This window comes from Hyperoodon ampullatus (genome assembly GCF_949752795.1).
Source record: "Hyperoodon ampullatus genome assembly, chromosome: 11".
Lineage (NCBI taxonomy): Eukaryota > Metazoa > Chordata > Mammalia > Artiodactyla > Ziphiidae > Hyperoodon > Hyperoodon ampullatus.
Genome location: NC_136924.1, coordinates 58,381,231 through 58,400,519, shown reverse-complemented (window position 1 = coordinate 58,400,519; position 19,289 = coordinate 58,381,231). Strand labels below are relative to the sequence as shown.

Below are 19,289 nucleotides of genomic sequence, written 5' to 3'. Positions count from 1 at the left end.
CCAGGAGAGGTATCAACAAGGTCCTCACCACAGGCAGCCTCAGCCCCTTATGTTATGCATTTTTTTCGGATACGGAAGGGAGCTGAGGGACAATCACCATGCCTTTTCTTGCTCAGCAGGGACATGGAAGGCTGGGGCTGTTTGATAATGAGGAAAGGAGAAAACGGGACAAAATACTCATTTCCCTCAAATGAACATTGGGGAGGAAATCTTTTTGGGTTCGGGGAAGTCAAATTAGATTAGACCTAGGAGGGGAATAAAGCCAGGGACTCCCATTTTTTTTTCCCTTTCCCAGACTCCAATCTAAGGCAAGTGAGCTAAATCTGGAAGAGGGAGTAGGAATTTAAGCTTAAGGCTGCTTAATGTCCTCCTGGGGGCTGGTGTTTAGGGAAGGCAGACAAAGAAAAGAAACAGGTCAACCTCAAAGCTGGTCTGCTCATCCTCCTAGATGAGGTCTGTACCCCAGGAGTAGAGCCAAGAGAGGCACCAGAGAGCACACAGGCTCCTAAACAAAAGTAATAACCTACCCATACTTTATCAGCAGTTTTCAAAAGCAATGTTTTCCGGGATTGGAGAAGTGCCATATCCTCCTCCCTTTCCCCAAAGCTACTGCTGCCACCTTTCATCCTTGCACATAAGTTACTGGCTCTCTTCTAAGGGAGATGAAACTCTGAGATTTCACATTTCTCCTCCCAACTCCAACAGGCTACTCAGCTTTGAAAAGGGGAAAGGAGAGTTATGCAAAGGGCCCCTCACTTGAGGCAGCTAGACTATCCTCATTTCCTTGGTACCTGGATCAGAACTCCTTTGATCTGATCCCAAGGTCCAAAAGGCATCAGGGTACTTACAATTGAATGAAAACTTTAAGGAACTAGCACCAGGGCTCCCCCAAAGCACAAGAGGGGCCTGATTAATACCCTCAGAAGAACCCCTCAAAAGGTATATAAATTTATTGCGTCCTAGCAAAGATCTGCAGCTTCCAGTATTCACACAATGTGAAGCTATTAACAATACAAAATATATTCTGAAGTCAAACATCTGCAGTTCATAGTGCTTTCTCAGATTTGTTAAAAAAATACAATGCTTAGTTTCCTATATAGGATATACAAAAGCAAAAAATATATATATATGTATATAGTAGAAATAAAATCAATCAGCCATAGTAATTTACAGCCTTTGTCTCTAACCCTCCCCCAATCATAATCTTTACCCCACACTTCAGTCTATACTTTCTGGGATCAAGAGTTCTTCTATCTATTCTGAACTCTGAGAAATGTCTGTTAAATTGCATTCTGCATTGCACCCACAAACAGGGTGCCAGCTGGGAAGTCCCTGAAGGAAGATGGTGTGGGTTGTTACTGCTCTCGGTAAAAAGTCAGACAGTCAAATGATAAGCAGATAAATGTGACTGGGCAACCTGAACGGACAAGGGAATAATATTACCACTCCTCTGGGCACCCCCCCACCCCACAAGGTTTGGTCATTAAAAAGTTAAATAAAAAAGCAACTCTTGAAAAAAATTTAGAATCAATAGCCTGTCAGCTACATTAATTTCTTCTGGCAAAAATTTCAGGGAAAGGGACTTTCATCAATAAACTCCTGACTCAAGGAATGTGGGCTCCTAACTTCCTGTGGAAAAGACTGAGTGACTTAACTGCTGCTGGGAGACAAAAGCAGAAGCTGCTTCAGTTTTAGGGCCAAACAAGATACTGGATCTGGAGCTTCCGTGGTGAGGAAATAGGGCAAGTGGAAAAGAACTGGATATAAATTCACTCGTGCTAATGAATGGAGTTGAGGGTAAACCAGCATTCCATTCCAAAGAAAAACATCATCAAATAACCTTCTAAAAGCTTGTAGGCTTCAGCATCATTAAGCTAGTTTATATCTAATAACTTCATACTGGGGAAGATTCCATTCCTTGAAATGCTCTAGCGAAATACTACACACTTCAGTGAGTTATCCTGCCCCTTTCCTCCAGAAGATGCCTATGAACATGATTACACACATAAAGTAACAGGTTCTGAGTTCTGCCTTTCAGAGGGAACAAAGGGTGCGATAAGTGGCTGGGCATGGATAACTTCTACTTCAGTTATTAATAGAATTTGATCTGGGGAAAAGTTCCTTGCAATACTTCCTGTGTTAAAAACAGTATTAAGTCTGCAGAGAAAGGACCAAATGGAGTAAACTTTTGTTTAGAATGTTAAGTTATTGTATTTCAGGTTAAACAACAACACAAACTTACCCAAACCCTAATTTGGATAGATTTTATATAAAATATATAGTAGAATTATAGGATCATCTATTTGTAGTCAAGGTAAATAGATTCATGAAAGGAACTAGGACTCTGCTATAGATCTGGATGTTGGTTTCACTTTCAAACACAAAAATAGTTTCTTCTTTTAAAAGTGCAGTAGAATATCTCCCATTCATAATTGTAACTAATTTAGCAAAAGCAAAGAAATGACCTCAGGAACATACCCAGGTTTTAAGATAGATTTCTAGGTAATGGGCATGAAAGGCATTTGATCTGAATTTATTTTCCAACAATTTCAAATATTAATTTCTCATCTGCGTGTAGATATATACAGGCACAAACACACATTCACACACAGTCATACACAAACACTTCACTTTCTATCAGATTAGGGTAATTTTTTATTGCAGGTCTCTTATAGTATTGGCTAACAGAAAACCTATCCCCAACCTAACAGATTACACACATACACACAGCCATTTCCACACTTCCTCACAGTGAAAAGCTCTCTGACAAGATACCAGAAGGTCGAGAGAGACAATGTTTTAATGGCTGGGCCTTGAGGACAACTCTGGTTGCATTTAAATCTCAGTGCCAAATGCACTAAGAGTTCCCTGCCGCTATAATTTTTGGATCAGTCTCTTCAGCAATCAGGCCACGGAGAAAGCAGGATGGTTTTTCCTGATCTCTCCTATAAACCACAGTGGTAAGACAAGATTTCTTTTTTGTTCTGGGCTATCATTCCCATGATGGTGTGTGCTTCCTTTCCCCTTAGGAACCACCCAAGGAAGAGTTAAGGGAAAAGATCAAAGAACCACTGCCTTGCCACTGGTCCGTGCTCTGGAGTTTTGCAGAATGGAAACCCAGAACAGGTTCACTGGCTGATGCACCTTAATAACATAATGGGAAAGAAACTACCGGGGACGTTCAAAAGAGGAAGTGTATTTCCTTTCAGAATGTGAACTCAGAAGCCCACACATCAAAGCTGAGAGCTACCTTGGAAGACAGTTGTATAAAGGTCCAAATAATCTACTAACTCCTGAACTGGACTACTTGAGTCACTTCCGCTTCTGAGCACATCATTTTCCTATTGAAAGCCCCTACCTATTATTTGACCATCTTTTCACAGTTTATGTAAACTGATCCCAGATTATAACCTTCAAAGGGTCTCTTGTACAATTCCATAGAAGGACTTCTGATTCTTGATGTTTAGAGCCGCTAATGAAGAGAGAGGTGCCTTTGACTCTCCAGCGCCAAGAGGGTGCCTGCGTCAGTAGTATTTTGAACACTCTCTTCACAGCTACCTCAAGCATTTGCCTGAGCTTCAAGGCTTCTCTATTCTGCTGCTGGGACTAAGGACTTTAAAAGAATGACAGAAGTGCCTCATCCAGGGACCACTACCAAAAACAAAGCATGAAGCGATCAGGTGAGAGAAGGGGAGACAGAAATGGTTGAGTCAAGGAAGGAGTGCAAGAAGCTGATCCCAAATTAAAAGACAAAATTAAGAAAGGAAAATATTATGTATGTATATATAAACTAAAAGCAGAGCATATAAATGCTTAATCTGGTGGGAAGCCAAGACAACATCTATAGAAAATCTTGATGTGTCACAACAAGGCTCAGCCATAAGGAAATAAGGCAATATAAAAAAAAAATGACCAAGTTATTTTGGTCACAGAATGGTCTCCTTCCTCCTCCCAGCCAACCCCTGCAAATGCATCTCTATATATCTTTTATATATATATATATATATATATAATATAGAATCTGTTTTTTGTTAAAAAGTATTTCAATGATCATATATATTTATCAAGGCATGATGGCTTTAGGAAGGGGGGGGATCCATCATGGGGGAGCTGAGAAGGGAAATGCAGGAAGTGGAGGCTGGGGTAAGAAGTGTTAAGAAACTGTTTGGGGTCATAAATGCGCATCAAAGGGTGGCACCAACAGAATTTTCACTAATGTTTCCCACTTCAAGGAGGTACTGATGATACAGGTGGATGCCAGGACCCCATCTCTTCTCTTGTATCCCTCCCCCAATTCTTCCCACCACCATGCATTTTTAATGCCTCATGGCTCTCTCTCCCACATGTCTCTTGGACCCATGCTACCTTGCATCCCAGGGTTGATGGGTATGGCCCATATGTCTCTGGCCCCGGGTGCCTGATCTCAGAAGCCATTGCCACTGATATTAATGGACTGCAGATCTGCCACCTGCATGACATTGATGCCACTGTTGGCAAGACGGGCAATACCCTCTGGACAGATGGCCTCCATGGCTACCATGTTGGTGGTGATGAGGGCCGAAGGGGTGGCAGTGCCGCTGCCTTCTGAACCTGCCCCACTGTCCAGGGGCAAAGTGCCCACACTTAGGGCTACACCTGGGCCTCCCTTCTTATTCTGGTGGGTCTTAATATGCTTTGACAGGTGGTCACTCCTCATGAAGCGCTTGGGACACTCAGGGCAGGCAAATTTCTTCTCACCTAGGTAAAGGAAGAGAAAGAAGATGAGAAACTCACATCTCAGGATGTAGTGGTACCTTGTCCAATTCACTGCTTTCAAACTATATAAGGCAGAATAAAGCTAGTCCTAGAAGGAAAAAAAAAAAGCTAGTCCTAGAAGGTGACTACAAACAAGAAAAACCTGGTGACTATCTTTTGCCTTTTGGGGGAACAAAAAATAAGTAAAGGCTGGGGAGTACTCAGAAAGGAAGGAGTATAGCAGAAAAGTAAGGCAGGACCTTCAAAATCCCACTCAAAAGCTAGCTCCTTCCTTCTTAAGGGTTTTCCAGATTAACTCCAATTCCATTCATGATCCATACATTCAGTTTCAAACATAAGTTGCTCAGAAATTTTAGTTATTTCATAGATATATTTTTTCTTTTTCTTTTTTTGACTTGAAATGTGAGAAATTTCTTTATTATTACTCATTAAGCATCAGCTTAATACTGCGGAAATTTCAAATCAGCCCCCAACCCCAAATTCTTGATAAAGAGCTCTTTTAGTAAAGACATACTCTCTTCTCTCCTCTGTATAAAACTTTACAAAATAAAGGCAAAGAACTGTGTACATCTTGCTGTAAATGCTGCCCATAGCTGTGGAGACAGTGTCTGCCCAAGGCTCCCTTTACTGTCCAGGTCCTGAAAGACTCTTGTTCATGAACTGTTTCTTCGCAAAGCGAGTCCGCCACTTGCTGGGTTTATCATCCTGAGGGTCAAAAACTTTCTCACAAAGTCTCAGTCCAGTCTCTTGCCTCAGCTGTTTTAAGTAGGCCCTCATCACTTCATCTTCCTGTTTGTTTGCAGGTTTGGCGTAAATTGCATTAAGTGGAAAACCAGGCTCTCCAGGAAGGGGAAAATTAATGATTCCCAGTGTATACATTTCTTTCTCCCCTTGGCTTTTAGAATTGCAATTTTCTGAGTTTCTTTAGACACTCAGAAATGTAGAGAGTTATATATATCAAGATCCTATCAGCTTCATTCTTAATTTCATAGTTTTTGAAGAAGACATTGGCCTTGAAGTAATAGATAGCTTCATCCACAATATCTGTATCTTTTGTCTCTCTAGGAGTGGGTCCTTTGAACTGACTTCTGACAGGCAACAGTGCCATGTTTCCAATGAGTGTGGTGTCAGGGTCCATGAGGGAAGAGTGGTAAGCCGGCATATTGGAGGCACCCAGGTTTCAACCCCAATGAGGAGGATCAGGTTACAGCACGGCGCTATTTTGTGTCTTTTTATTCTGGTCTATTACTACCTCTTGTTCCCCAAGTTCCTGCTCACCTGTGTGTGTGCGTTTGTGCCTCTGTAACTCGTCCGAACGTGTGAAGCGCTTCCCACAGTATGACCAGGTACACATGAATGGCCTCTCGCCTGTATGCCAGCGCAAGTGCGCCCGTAGGTGTGAGGTCTTGCCATATACTTTGCCACAGCCTTGCATATGGCAAATGTGCTGTTTCTTCTTGCCAGGATCCCCAGAGCCCCTGGAAGTGAGAACACAACTATTCATCATTCATTCTAGAGACAAAAATTAAAAAATCACAAAGTATCCATCATAATTACTGGATCCACTCAAAACTAATCCAAACTTTTATTTTTTTTTAAAAAAAAGCCCTCTCTTTAGTATCAAAAGATAAATCTTTAGTTGACTCGGATGTTTGATGTTTGAAGAGATAATCATTTTCAAGGTGACTTGTGAAATGTGAGAGGAATTTTCTTATATTTTTCTGAAAGTTAAGTCTCAATACAAGCATTTTCCATGAGAACTACTGTGAATATGGTGACATGGTGATATTTTTGGCTGGGAACTTACTTAATGAACAATGCATCTCTCCATTTACACACTTGGTGGAGAACTTTAAAGAAAACATAATATTTTACAACTATAGAACTTTTCTCCTAGAATAAAGGTCAAGAGCCAAACAGTAAAGATTAAAAGCTGAAAAGAGGGCTTCCCTGGTGGCACACTAGTTAAGAATCCACCTGCCAATGCAGGGGACACGGGTTCGAGCCCTGGTCCAGGAAGATCCCATGTGCCGCGGAGGAACTAAACCCGTGCGCCACAACTACTGAGCCTGTGCTCTACAGCCCACAAGCCACAGCTACTGAAGCCCATGTGCTGAGAGCCCGTGCTCCGCAACAAGAGAATCCACTGTTATGAGAAGCCCACGCACCGCAATGAAGAGTAGCCCCTGCTCACCACAACTAGAGAAAGCCTGTGCAGCAACCAAGACCCAAGGCAGTCAAAAATAATTAAAAAAAAAAACTGAAAAGACAGAGCAATATCAGAGACTTCAGTGGAAAAGGACGATGGGATGGATAAAAGTTGAAAGGGGAAATAAGGACCCTAACTAATTCAAGGTATGTAAAAAAAATATTCCCTATATGGAGCAAATCCTAAGCTCCTCTCAGGAAATCAGCTTTGAAATGTTTTTGCCAAACCAATTTGTACCATATGTGAACCATTAGTGGGCACTGGGGAGATTTCCAAGAGGGATTTTTCTTGGGTTTTAACAGCACATACTAGTGGGGCATGGGGAGGGGGGAACCAACCATAACAGAAATGAAATCATACTTAGGTAGAAATCACAGAATTTCCCTCAAAAACTTAAATCCACTTTAAGTTTTGTGAGAGGGAAACTCTATTGTACTCAAGTGCTTTTGATTCAGGTTTTTCCTGTAATATAGGGTAACCCACAAAGAATTCAAATTATTTCTTGTTTTGGTACATTTCTTATTTTTGTGCTTGCTAGCTAGCTAGCTAGCTATTTATTTATTTACTCACTTTACTTACTTACTTACTTACTTACTTACTTATTTATTTTTGCGGTACGCGGGCCTCTCACTGTTGTGGCCTCTCCCGTTGCGGAGCACATGCTCCGGACGTAAAGGCTCAGTGGCCATGGCTCACGGGCCTAGCCGCTCCGTGGCATGTGGGATCCTCCCAGACCGGGGCACGAACCCGTGTTCCCTGCTTCGGCAGGCGGACTCTCAACCACTCTGCCACCAGGGAAGCCCTGTGCTTATTTTTAATGGAACAAAACTTTAACAGATTTTTTTCAAAGGCATTTAAAAAACTATGTGACTTTTGGGCTTCCATGATGGTGCAGTGGTTAAGAATCCGCCTGCCACTGCAGGGGACATGGGTTCGAGTCCTGGTCCAGGAAGACCCCACATGCTGCGGAGCAACTAAGCCCGTGTGCCACAACTACTGAGCCAGTGCTATAGAGCCCGCGAGCCACAACTACTGAAGCCTGCATGCCTGGAGCCTGTGCTCCACAACAAGAAAAGCCACTGCAATGAGAAGCCCGCACACCGCAATGAAGAGTAGCCCCCGCTCGCTGTAACTAGAGAAATACCCCGTGCAGCAACGAAGACCCAAGGCAGGGGCTTCCCTGGTGGCACAGTGGTTAAGAATCCGCCTGCCATTGCAGGGGACATGGGTTCAAACCCTGGTCCGGGAAGATCACACATGCCGCGGAGCAACTAAGCCCATACGCCACAACTACTGAAGACCGCGTGCCTAGAGCCCGTGCTCTGCCACAAGAGAAGCCACCGCGATGAGAAGCCTGTGCACCACAACGAAGAGTAGCCCCCGCTTGCCGCAACTAGAGAAAAGCCCATGCACAGCAACGAAGACCCAATGCAGACAAAAATAAATTTATTAAAAAAAAAAAAAGACCCAATGCAGCCAATAAATAAATAAATTTATAAAAAACGATGTGACTTTCTATTCTCTTTCAAAATCAGTGACTTGAAAAAAAGAAAGTAACTTGGAGCTCTCCAGAGATAATACTGAATAGCCAGTACACTAATAAGAAAATTTTTCAGAATTCTGTTCTGTAGGACATATTAGATTCCTTGATGGAAGAATTTTCTACTCAGAATAAGTATTTTTATCTATTTTGGGAGAAAAAAAGATTATGGAAAACTCACGATTTTCACACAGCCACTGTAAAAAATCATTACAGTAGGTATGTTTCTTTTTCTTTGCCAGGCTGTTTTATAAGCTATCTTGTTAGGGGACTTCCCTGGTGGAGCAGTGGTTAAGCATCCGCCTGCCAATGCAGGGGACTCGGGTTCGAGCCCTGGTCCAGGAAGATCCCACATGCCGCGGAGCAACTAAGCCCGTGCGCCACAACTACTGAACCTGTGCTCTAGAGCCCGTGAGCCACAACTACTGAAGCCCGTGCACCTAGAGCCCATGCTCAACAAGAGAAGCCACCGCAATGAGAAGCCTGTGCACCACAACAAGAGTAAACCCCACTCGCCACAACTAGAGAAAGCCCGCATGCAGCAAAGAAGACCCAACACAGCCAAAAATAAATAAATAAAATAAATAAATTTATTTAAAAAAAAAAAAAAGAGTTGAAAAGGATCAGAGCTGGAACCAAGACCCCATATATAATCTAATCAAAAGCACTGTACTGTCTCTGATCCCTTTGCAACACTGCCAACACTTAAAAATTTTTTAAAACAACCCTTTCTTTTTACCTCCAAGTCTATTAATTTTTCTTCTTTATACTCTTAAGAAATTGGCTGAGTCAACTTACCTTCCTTCACTATCTTTACAGTAGGGGCAGGTGCATGCTTCCCGCCGGGTCCTCCGACCAGCTTGGGGTTGGGGATCTGGGCTGTTCTCTCCTTCCTCTCCACCTGTTGGGTCATCATGTATTCCATCACCACCAGCCCCATGGAGGCCAAGCTGAGCTCCATGATCACCTGAAATTAAGAGAGTAAAAGGGTCAAGGTGGGAAGTAAGGGAGGTCATCACAGCCGCAGGCATCTCAGTGACACTTCACTTTTACAGCACCATTTCTTCAAAACTTTGAAGTCACATTCACTGCCCATACTTGAAATCTCAAGAATCAGAGTTGAAGAGAGAAAGAGCCAATAAGTCTATGAAAACATGCTCATTCTCACTCAATTTTTAAAATGCAACTCTATTTATAATAGACTTGTAATTTTTCACCTACCAGGTTACAAAAAGTTAAAACTCTAATAATGCACAGAATTGGCAAGGATACAGGGAAACAGGCATTTTTATATACAGGTGGTGATAAATTAGTACAAACTCTTTTTTTTTTTTTTTTTTGGCTGTGCCGTGCAGCTTGCAGGATATTAGTTCCCCAACCAGGGACTGAACCTGCACCCTCAGCAGTGAAAGTGTGCAGAGTCCTAACCACTGGACCACCAGGGAATTCCCAGTACAACTTTTTTGAAGGCCAATTTGGCAATATTATTAAAAATTTAAGTGCACATCTTCAAAGAAATTTCACTTTGAATCAGCAATGTCCTATGGATATATTCATGAGTACACAAAGATATCTGACAGTAATGTTTTCTGTAGCTTTATAACAACAAAAAACTGGAAAAAATCAAAATGTACACCACTGAGGAACTAGTTAAGTAAATTACGATAAACTTATGCAATGGACTACTATACATGCATTAAAAAGAATGAGATAAAGTTCTGTACTGTTATAGAAAGATGTAGAACAAACCTCTTATTCATTCCCAGAACTAAAGTGCTATGGAACCAACCAAATGGAAGTGACTAAAAATAAGACTTTAAGGGATTCCAAACTAGAAAACATACAAAACCGGAAAGAGGAAACTTCCTAAAATGAGCAAAAAATTGTGCAGAATATTCAGCGGGAAACAGTACATGTACATTATAAATTTTAACACAAAGAGAAAAGGAAAGAGCTGAGGTCAAAGTTAATTCTTTTTCTTTTTTTTCTTTCGGCCATGCTGCACAGCATGATAGAATCTTAGTTCCCCAACCAGGGATTGAACCCACACCCCTTGCAGTGGAAGCACAGTCTTAACCACTGAACTGCCACGGAAGGTCCTCTAAGTTAATTCTGTGTAGCTAGATATACATCCAGGAAAGTTTCGGTTTGGGATTGGATGCTTTTCAGAATGCTACAAAAAGGAAGAAAATATCGTGCACACAATCTATTATGTTACTTGATGTCATTTCCTTTTAAAGATAAACTTGTGGACTTCCCTGGTAGCAGAGTGGTTAAGAATCCACCTGGCAATGCAGGGGACACGGGTTCAATCCCTGGTCTGGAAAGATCCCACATGCCGTGGAGCAACTAAGGCCGTGCGCCACAGTTACTGAGCCTGCACTCTAGAGTCTGCGAGCCCCAACTACTGAGCCCATGTGCCCCAACTACTGAAGCCCGTGTACCTAGATCCTGTGCTCTGCAACAAGAGAAGCCACACAATGAGAAACCCATGCACCACAATGAAGAGCAGCCCCCGCATGCCGCAACTAGAGAAAGCCCACGTGTAGCAACAGTCCCAAAGCAGCCAAAAATAACTAAAATTATTTTTTTAAAAATAAATTAAAAATAAAGATAAATCTGTCTGAATCACTATAATTTCTGTCCTGGTTAAATTAAAATAGAGAAATGCTACAAAGCTCCAGGCCAGTGTTTCTCAAACTTTTTAAACTTGCAACCCACAGTTAAAAAATATATATACGACACTGTGACCTAGTACATAAACATGTAACTGAAACAAGTTTCACAAAAAAATGCTTACCCTTATGATAAGCAGGGTATTCTGAAATTTTCTAGACTCTATTTAAATTTTTTTTCCTTAATGCTGGTCATGACCCAGTATATCGATTTTATGAGTTACTAATGGGTCACACTTGACATTTTCAAACACTGCCTCTCTAGGCCAATAGACAGAAGCAATGTTTTAAAGGAATACATAACATTCTTTTCAAGCTTTCAAATCTATCATAAGCATTCACCTATGAAAGCACCTTGTAAATAAGTTAATGACTCTATCCATATTTAAGATTCCAATAAATGGAGAGTGTTGAAATGGCCAACTTTGTTTTATCTATTTTATAAAGAAGGAAACTAAATAAATGGGGTAGGTCAGACTTAACATCTAGAAACCTAGGCTCTTGACTTTACTTCTGTACCTAATTTCAACTCTTTTCAGCTCATCAACGTAATTTCGAGTCACAATACCAAATAAGCAGCTCTCTTTTTTTTTTCTCGTTATGCGGGCCTCTCACTGTTGTGGCCTCTCCCGTTGCGGAGCACAGGCTCCGGACGCGCATGCCCAGTGGCCACGGCTCACGGGCCCAGCCGCCCCGCGGCACGCGGGATCCTCCCGGACCGGGGCACGAACCCGCGCCCCCTGAATCGGCAGGCTGACTCTCAACCACTGCGCCACCAGGGAAGCCCAATAAGCAGCTCTCTTTGTACTTTCTTTCTCACTCTACCACTTCTAAGCACCAGCTTATTGCATTAAAATAAATTTAATTTGAATATTTTGAGATTTTCATGATGCTGGCAGAACTAAAACTGGGAAGTACTGGAGTACAGGTTAAGAACAAGTTTTGAAGTAAGACAGACCCTAGATAAGAGCCCCTACACTATGATTTGATTAGCTTTTCTGGCAGTGATCAAGTAACCTCTCTAGTTATCAATTTCTCCATCAGTAAAATTGGGATGAAATATTAATCTCAAAGTTATTGTGAAAAACAAATGAAATAATACACGTAAGGCGCTTAGCATAGTATCTGTCACATAGCAAACATTCAATACATTGTAGCTATTACTATTAGGAAAATATCTTGTGGAAAAAAGATAGTGAGAAAGCATGGAATAAGATACACCAGTATTTCATGTAATCATTCCACCTTAAAATTGTATGTGTTACTGAGTGGAAACTCCCCCTAGTGGGGATGGAGAATTTATCCTTTAAAATAAGCCAAATAGCTCAGCAGACAAGACAGGATGCTAGTTAGTAATGCCAGTGGTTACCTACCAAAAATTACCTTCAGAAGAGAAATTTATAAAACTGTAGATCCAGCTATCTATAATAGGTCTTTAGAAATAAGACAAAACTATGGTGTATATCAGCAGATCATCTTCTTTGATCTATTTTCCAAGCTAACCTAACTCCATTAAAATTTGAGAAGCAATCCATTAATCCCCAAAGTTCTCCCTTGTCCCAATCAACTGGAAAGAGGCAAATCTTTCTCCATTTTATTGAAACATAAGAGTAATATTCCAGGGCTTCCCTGGTGGCGCAGTGGTTGGGAGTCCGCCTGCCGATGCAGGGGATGCGGGTTCGTGCCCTGGTCTGGGAAGATCCCACATGCCGCGGAGCGGCTGGGCCCGTGAGCCGTGGCCGCTGAGCTTGTGCGTCCGGAGCCTGTGCTCCGTAACGGGAGAGGCCCGCGTACCGAAAAGAAAAAAAAAAAAAAAGAAGAAGAATATTCAAGATAGGCATAATACACTAAATAGGGACACAAAGAAATACTTAGATATCAGGACTACTAAAACTAAATCTCTAACCCTCTTTTCAAATTCTTACGAAATGGACAGTCAAAAATTAACATCCTCCTGGACCCCCACAATGATTTCAAATTTTTTTAAAATAAGAAAACTGAGAATGGGCTTAGATAAAATGAACAATTTTGAATTTCATTTAACAAAAAGAACGGATAAAATGTCAACAAAGCATCAACATCAGACCAAAATCTGTTTCCTGTCTCTTTTAATAACAGTTTTAGAAAAAGAACAGTTTATCTTAAAATGTGGCACTGGTTAAGCAATGAAATAAATTAAAGATTTTCCTTTCCATGATTAAAATAACTAGTAAACCAAAGGCACAGTTTAATGACAGTCTTGCCCAACCCAGTGGTTGCCTCTAGCATCAGTTTCTGAAATAGCTATGGCAGTTACTCACTTTTTTAGTTTCCTCGAAGTGAAGAAGTGTGCTGAAGTCATGAACTTTCAAGACCACCACATGGTAAGTCAAACACCCTATTCTTCTCTGAGAAAAAACTTGGGTAATACTAAAATAAGATGAAATAAGAACCTCCTCAGTAATTTTCAGAAGGGTGGTTCCCATACACTTCCCTATTTATCTGCTTTCTGAAATGATTTTGGGAACACTGTGTTCTTTAACTTTAATTCAGTAAGTATTAATACAGTAAGACTAAAACTTTAAAACTATACCTATATTAAACACACACTGGGTTTTCTGAATATGTTTCAATTTACACAACAGAGTTAATTCAAAGAAGCATATCTCAGACCACAAAGTGTTTGTGTCTTTTCAGCCATGTTGAAACAGAATACTGGTAACACCACTTATGCGTGAGGAACAGGTATCCAGAATATGGCCCCAAATCAAGAAATAAAAACATCTCTAAGGACTTCCCTGGTGGTCCAGTGGGTAAGACTCTGTGCTCCCAATGTTGGGGGCCCGGGTTAGATCCCTGGTCGGGGAACTAGATCCCGCATTCCACAACTAAGAGCCCACATGCTGCAACTAAGACCCCATGTGTTGCAACTAAGACCCGGTGCTGCATTAAAAAAAAAAAAAAAATCTCTAGTAACGGAAATAGATGATTCACAATACATAAGGATCCAGGGATTGAACCCAAGCTCTCAGCAGTGAAATTCCTAACCCCTGGACTGTCATGGAATTCCCCTTTATATTTCTAAATAATAATAATTTTATTGATCTAGTTTCCCAGTCCAAACAAAGTATATTAGAGGTAGAAAATTAGAGAAAAAGGAATAGAAGAATCATACCTTTAATGGCACAAAAACTGACAACTGGGAGTGATATATATAAATGACCCACAAATCCATCCCTATATTGACTATTTGGTTACTCTTGAAGTACAGTCTAATGTAGAAGAGATAGGATAAATGCTTGATTCTGTCAATTAGTAGTTTTTAAAATAATGAGTTGGTTTCCTAGACTCCTTAGAAAGTGACTAACGGGGCTTCCCTGGTGGCGCAGTGGTTGAGAGTCCGCCTGCCGATGCAACGGACACGGGTTCGTGCCCTGGTCTGGGAAGATCCCACATGCCGCGGAGCGGCTGGGCCCATGGGCCATGGCCGCTGAGCCTGTGTTCCGCGACGGGAGAGGCCACAACAGTGAGAGGCCCGCATACGACAAAAAAAAAAAAAAGAAAGAAAAGTGACTAATGAGTTCTCCTTTTCTTAAAAATCAAGTTTCCTGAGATACAATTCACATACAATAAAAATTCACCCTTTTAGTAAGTTTAGACCAGGGTTCTCAAACTGGCACCATTATACTCCCCAGGAGACATCTGACAATATAGGCATTTTTGATTTTCATGTTTGGCATCTTAGTGCTGCTAAATATTCTACAATGCATAGGACAGCTTTGCTCCTCCCCCTCCAAATAATTACCTGGATCAAAATGTCAATAGTGCTGAGGTCGAGAAACTATGCTTTAGACAAATGTATACAGTAAGTAATGTAACCACTAATAAAGCACAATACAGAATATTTCCACCACCTCAAGTAGTTCCCTTAAGCACTCCCCCATAGTCAGTCTTTTTTGCATTGATATGAACTCATGGATTTAAACGTATTTGATGCTTCAATCCACTGCAGTTATTATCCTTACTGATGCTCAAGCTATCCTGCACTTGGCCACAGAAACATCAAGTTGGCTCCTTTGTTCTTTGACAAGATGTCTCACGTTTGATATTAATTTTCTGCTCTAGATCTAGAATCAGCTATTTCTTCAAGTATTCCTAGTTTCTTTTCATGGGAAATTAGTATTCAGGTACCATAATCTGGTCCTCTAGTCATTTTAGTTATTTGAAGCTCTAGTAGATTTCACAGGGAGGGATCATGTGAACACTATTTCCTTTATTCTTACATGTTAGTGATCTTTATACTTGGAGGTCTATTTGTCTGAACAGAAAATTCTTGGTTGTTGTTTTATTTCCTTGATTCTCTTATATGTTAATCCATCGCATTCTAACACTAAACATGCTGTCAAAAAGTCTAGTGAAAACCCATTTTCCTTCATTTGTAAGTGATTAGGTCTTTTTTTGCTAGTACGCCCAAATGTCGTTTTTCTTTAAAGTCCACCAGTTTTAATAGACTATGTCTCAGTGTTGGCCATTCTGGGTCCATTTCCCTAGGCATATTTTTAAATTTTTAAAATTTATTTATCTATCTATCTATCTATTTATTTATTTATTTTTGCTTGCATTGGGTCCTTGTTGCTGTGTGCCGGCTTTCTCTAGTTGCGGCAAGCAGGGGCTACTCTTCGTTGCAGTGTGTGGGCTTCTCTTTGCGGTGGCTTCTTTTGTTGCAGAGCATGGGCTCTAGGTGCACAGGCTTCAATAGTTGTGGCACGTGGGCCCGAGAGCACAGGCTCAGTAGCTGTGGCTTGCGGGCTTAGTTGCTCCGCAGCATGTGGGATATTCCTGGACCAGGGCTCGAACCCGTGTCCCCTGCATTGGCAGGTGGATTCTTAACCACTGTGCCACCAGGGAAGTCCCTCCCAGGCACATTTTGGGAAAGTTTTCCTTCTGTCCCATGCATTTGGCTGTTTTCTTCCTTGGGAACTTTGTTCACATGAATGTTGGTTCCTCTTTGCCTATATTTTGTATCATTTCTTCTCAAACTCCTTTACTTCTTCTTTTTTTTGTAATTTATTTTTATTTATTTATTTATTTATGGCTGAGTTGGATCTTCGTTGCTGCGCGCAGGCTCTTTTCTCTAGTTGTGGTGAGCGGGGGATATCCTTCGTTGCGGCGTGTGTGCTCACTGCGGTGGCTTCTCTTGTTGCAGAGCACAGGCTCTAGGCACGCAGTCTTCAGTAGTTGTGGCTCACAGGCTCTAGGGCGCAGGCTCAGTAGTTGTGGCACATGGGCTTATTTGCTCTGCAGCATGTGGGATCTTCCTGGACCAGGGATCAAACCCATGTCCCCTGCACTGGCAAGTGGATTCTTAACCACTGCGCCACCAGGGAAGTCCTTCTTTTTTTTGGTTTCTTTTATTTTAAAAGCTTCCCTCTTTCTATTACATATAAAAAATTAATTGCTTTACTTTGTGTTTTTTGAGTCATATTTGTTGTCATTATTTTATGTTCCTTTTATTTTCATCTTTATTTCTGAAATGATTTTTTTCTCTTATTTCTAATTTTTTTGTGTGGTCCATCAGTTCTCTTTTCAAATTCTCCTTTTCTCCAATCACCTCAGTTCTGAGATTTTTCTAATTAGAATGTAAACTTTCTCTCATAACGTCCATCATTTCCTAAATTAGCTCATTTTCAATTTTCATCTGTATGGTGAGCATGTCTTTCCAGGAGCCTTCCACTGCCTTAGGGAGTTTTTCTGCTTTTTTCTGTTGTTGCTATTGCTATCTTTTGCTAACAGTAATTTTACATGGATTCAAATTCATTTTTAAACTTAGCGAGTTTTCCTGAAATTTTATGAGGAAGGGGTACGAGCCAGGATGGGTTTTCTAAGCTTCATGGCTTTAGAGATTTTCTCTTATTTTTGAAAACTAATAACAAACAAAACACAAAAAACATACAACTCTTCCTTCTTTCTACCCTCTGCTTTTTCTCTTTTATCTTGTCCTTTTCTTTGTTCCTGTCTTGCTCAAAGTGGATTCTACCCCTAGAAGTTTCTCTCAGTGCAGTTTTACATTAGAACTTCAGTTTGTTAATTTCAAAAGTTGCCACAGTTTATCTCCATTCCCTCCTACTGACCTGACCCTCTAAGGGCAGAACGCCTTCCCAGTTTCAGTTACTGTTCTAGATGTTTCTCCAGTGAATACCTGTTGGTGATTTAGAGGTTCTCCTGTTCTCAGGGCCATCAGAAGCCTTGTTGCCTTCCCTCTGCTTCCTTCCCTTCACAAATGCCAATAATCAAAGATCTACAGTTCATCGTAGATATAAGGTTTGATTGTAAAGTTTTTGGTTTTGCTGTCCTAGTTTCTCTAGCTATTGTAATTTTTTTTGGAACAATTTTAGATTGATAGAAACATTACAAAGATACTTCAGAAAGTTCTTGTATATTCTTTTTCCTTTAATGTTAACATCTTACATAACCAAGGTACATTAGTCAAAACCAATAAATTAATATTGGTACAATACTAGTAACTAAACTGTAGACTTTATTTGGATTTCACCAGTTTTTCACTAATGTCCTTACTCTCGACTAGGATCCCATCACAATACCACATTGCATTTAATTGTCACGTGTCCTTAGGCTCCTCCCATCTGTGACAGTGTCTCAGTCTTTCATGGCCTTGACAGTTTTGAAGAATACTGGTTGGTATTTTGTAGAATGTCCCTCAATTTGGATTTGTCTGATGTTTTCTCATTAGACTGCAGTTATGAGTCTTGGAGAAGAATACCACATAAGTGAAATGCCCTTCTTATCATATCATATTAAGAGGTACATGATATCAACATACTCTGTTTTTAGGAGGAAGATCCAGGAAGATTTAAAAAACTGGCCATTATGTTCCCACAATTTTCAGTAAATAATCTTTTTAAAGTTTTAAAATAAAAAAAGAGGGCTTCCCTGGTGGTGCAGTGGTTGAGAGTCCGTCTGCCGATGCAGGGGACACAGGTTCGTGCCCTGGTCCGGGAAGATCCCACATGCCGCGGAGCGGCTGGGCCCGTGAGCCATGGCCGCTGAGCCTGCGCGTCCGGAGCCTGTGCTCCGCAATGGGAGAGACCACAACAGTGAGAGGCCCGCGTACCGCAAAAAAAAAAAAGAGGGCTTCCCTGGTGGCCCACTGGTTAAGAATCCACCTGCCAATGCAGGGAACACGGGTTCGAGCCCTGGTCCAGGAAGATCCCACATGCCTCAGAGCAACTAAGCCCGTGCACCACAACTACTGAGCCTGCGCTCTAGAGCCCACGTGCCACAACTACTGAAGCCTGCATGCCTAGAGCCTGTGCTCTGCAACAAGAGAAGCCACCGCAATGAGAAGCCCATGCCCTGCAACAAAGAGTAGTCCCCACTCCACAACTAGAGAAAGCCCACGCGCAGCAACAAAGACCCAACGCAGCCAAAAATAAAAAATAAATAAAAGAAATAAATTAAAAAAAATAAAAGAAACAAAGAGTCATTCATCTAAAATAATTATTTAGGTGGACTCCTCATGCCCTATGTGTGGTCAGTGGTATGTATATGTAAGTGCACTAAGCTATGGCACTCAATAGCAGATACTAATTCTTTTTTTTTTGGCTGCTCTGCGCAGCACGTGGGATCTTAGTTCCCCGAGCAGGGATCAAACCCACGCTCCCTGCATTGGAAGTGCGGAGTGTTAACCACTGGACCACCAGGGAAGTCCCAGCAGATACTAATTCTTGTTCCCAGTTTTCAATCTCTCTTTCTTTCTGCCTAAAAGCCACCTGATTTTTGTTCAGGGTAACAGTGTGCCAGGTTAAAAATATTCTTCTTCCCAGATTCCCCTGCAGATCAGGAGTAGCCAAGTAACAAGGTCTTGGTCAATCAGGTATAAAACAAAATTGCTGGATAAGACTTTCAGGAAAGCTCTTTAATTGGGAACAACTAGGCTTGCTTCCTCCTTTATTCTGTCTGGAAAGGTCACAATAACCAACAGTGGAGTAGTTGCAAGCATGGCAATTGTCCCACACTAAAGCAAAAGTAAACGTGGCAGGGGTTCCTACTGTTACCTGGAGATGCCACACCAACTTTGGACTCACTACCTCCAGATTTCATATTATATGAG

General features: G+C 41.3%; 1 protein-coding gene and 1 pseudogene across 3 annotated transcripts in view; both read right to left on the bottom strand.

Moving 5' to 3' along the window:
* Positions 1-4,423: 4,423 nt before the first annotated feature.
* SP1 (Sp1 transcription factor) overlaps positions 4,424-19,289 on the bottom strand; it is a gene marked incomplete at its 3' end in the record, with an annotated part of 39,241 nt that continues 24,375 nt past the window's right edge. For both annotated transcript variants that reach the window (XM_079715389.1, XM_079715390.1), the window contains exons 3-5: positions 9,303-9,471; positions 6,034-6,233; positions 4,424-4,737 (exon numbers count right to left, since the gene is read on the bottom strand). In XM_079715389.1, the coding sequence (XP_079571515.1) occupies positions 4,424-4,737; positions 6,034-6,233; positions 9,303-9,471 (683 nt within the window). The remainder of the gene's footprint in view (positions 4,738-6,033; positions 6,234-9,302; positions 9,472-19,289) is intronic.
* Positions 4,858-5,917, bottom strand: LOC307061009 (actin-related protein 2/3 complex subunit 3-like; annotated as a pseudogene). Its single transcript has one exon. The product of its transcript is annotated as an actin-related protein 2/3 complex subunit 3-like (transcript).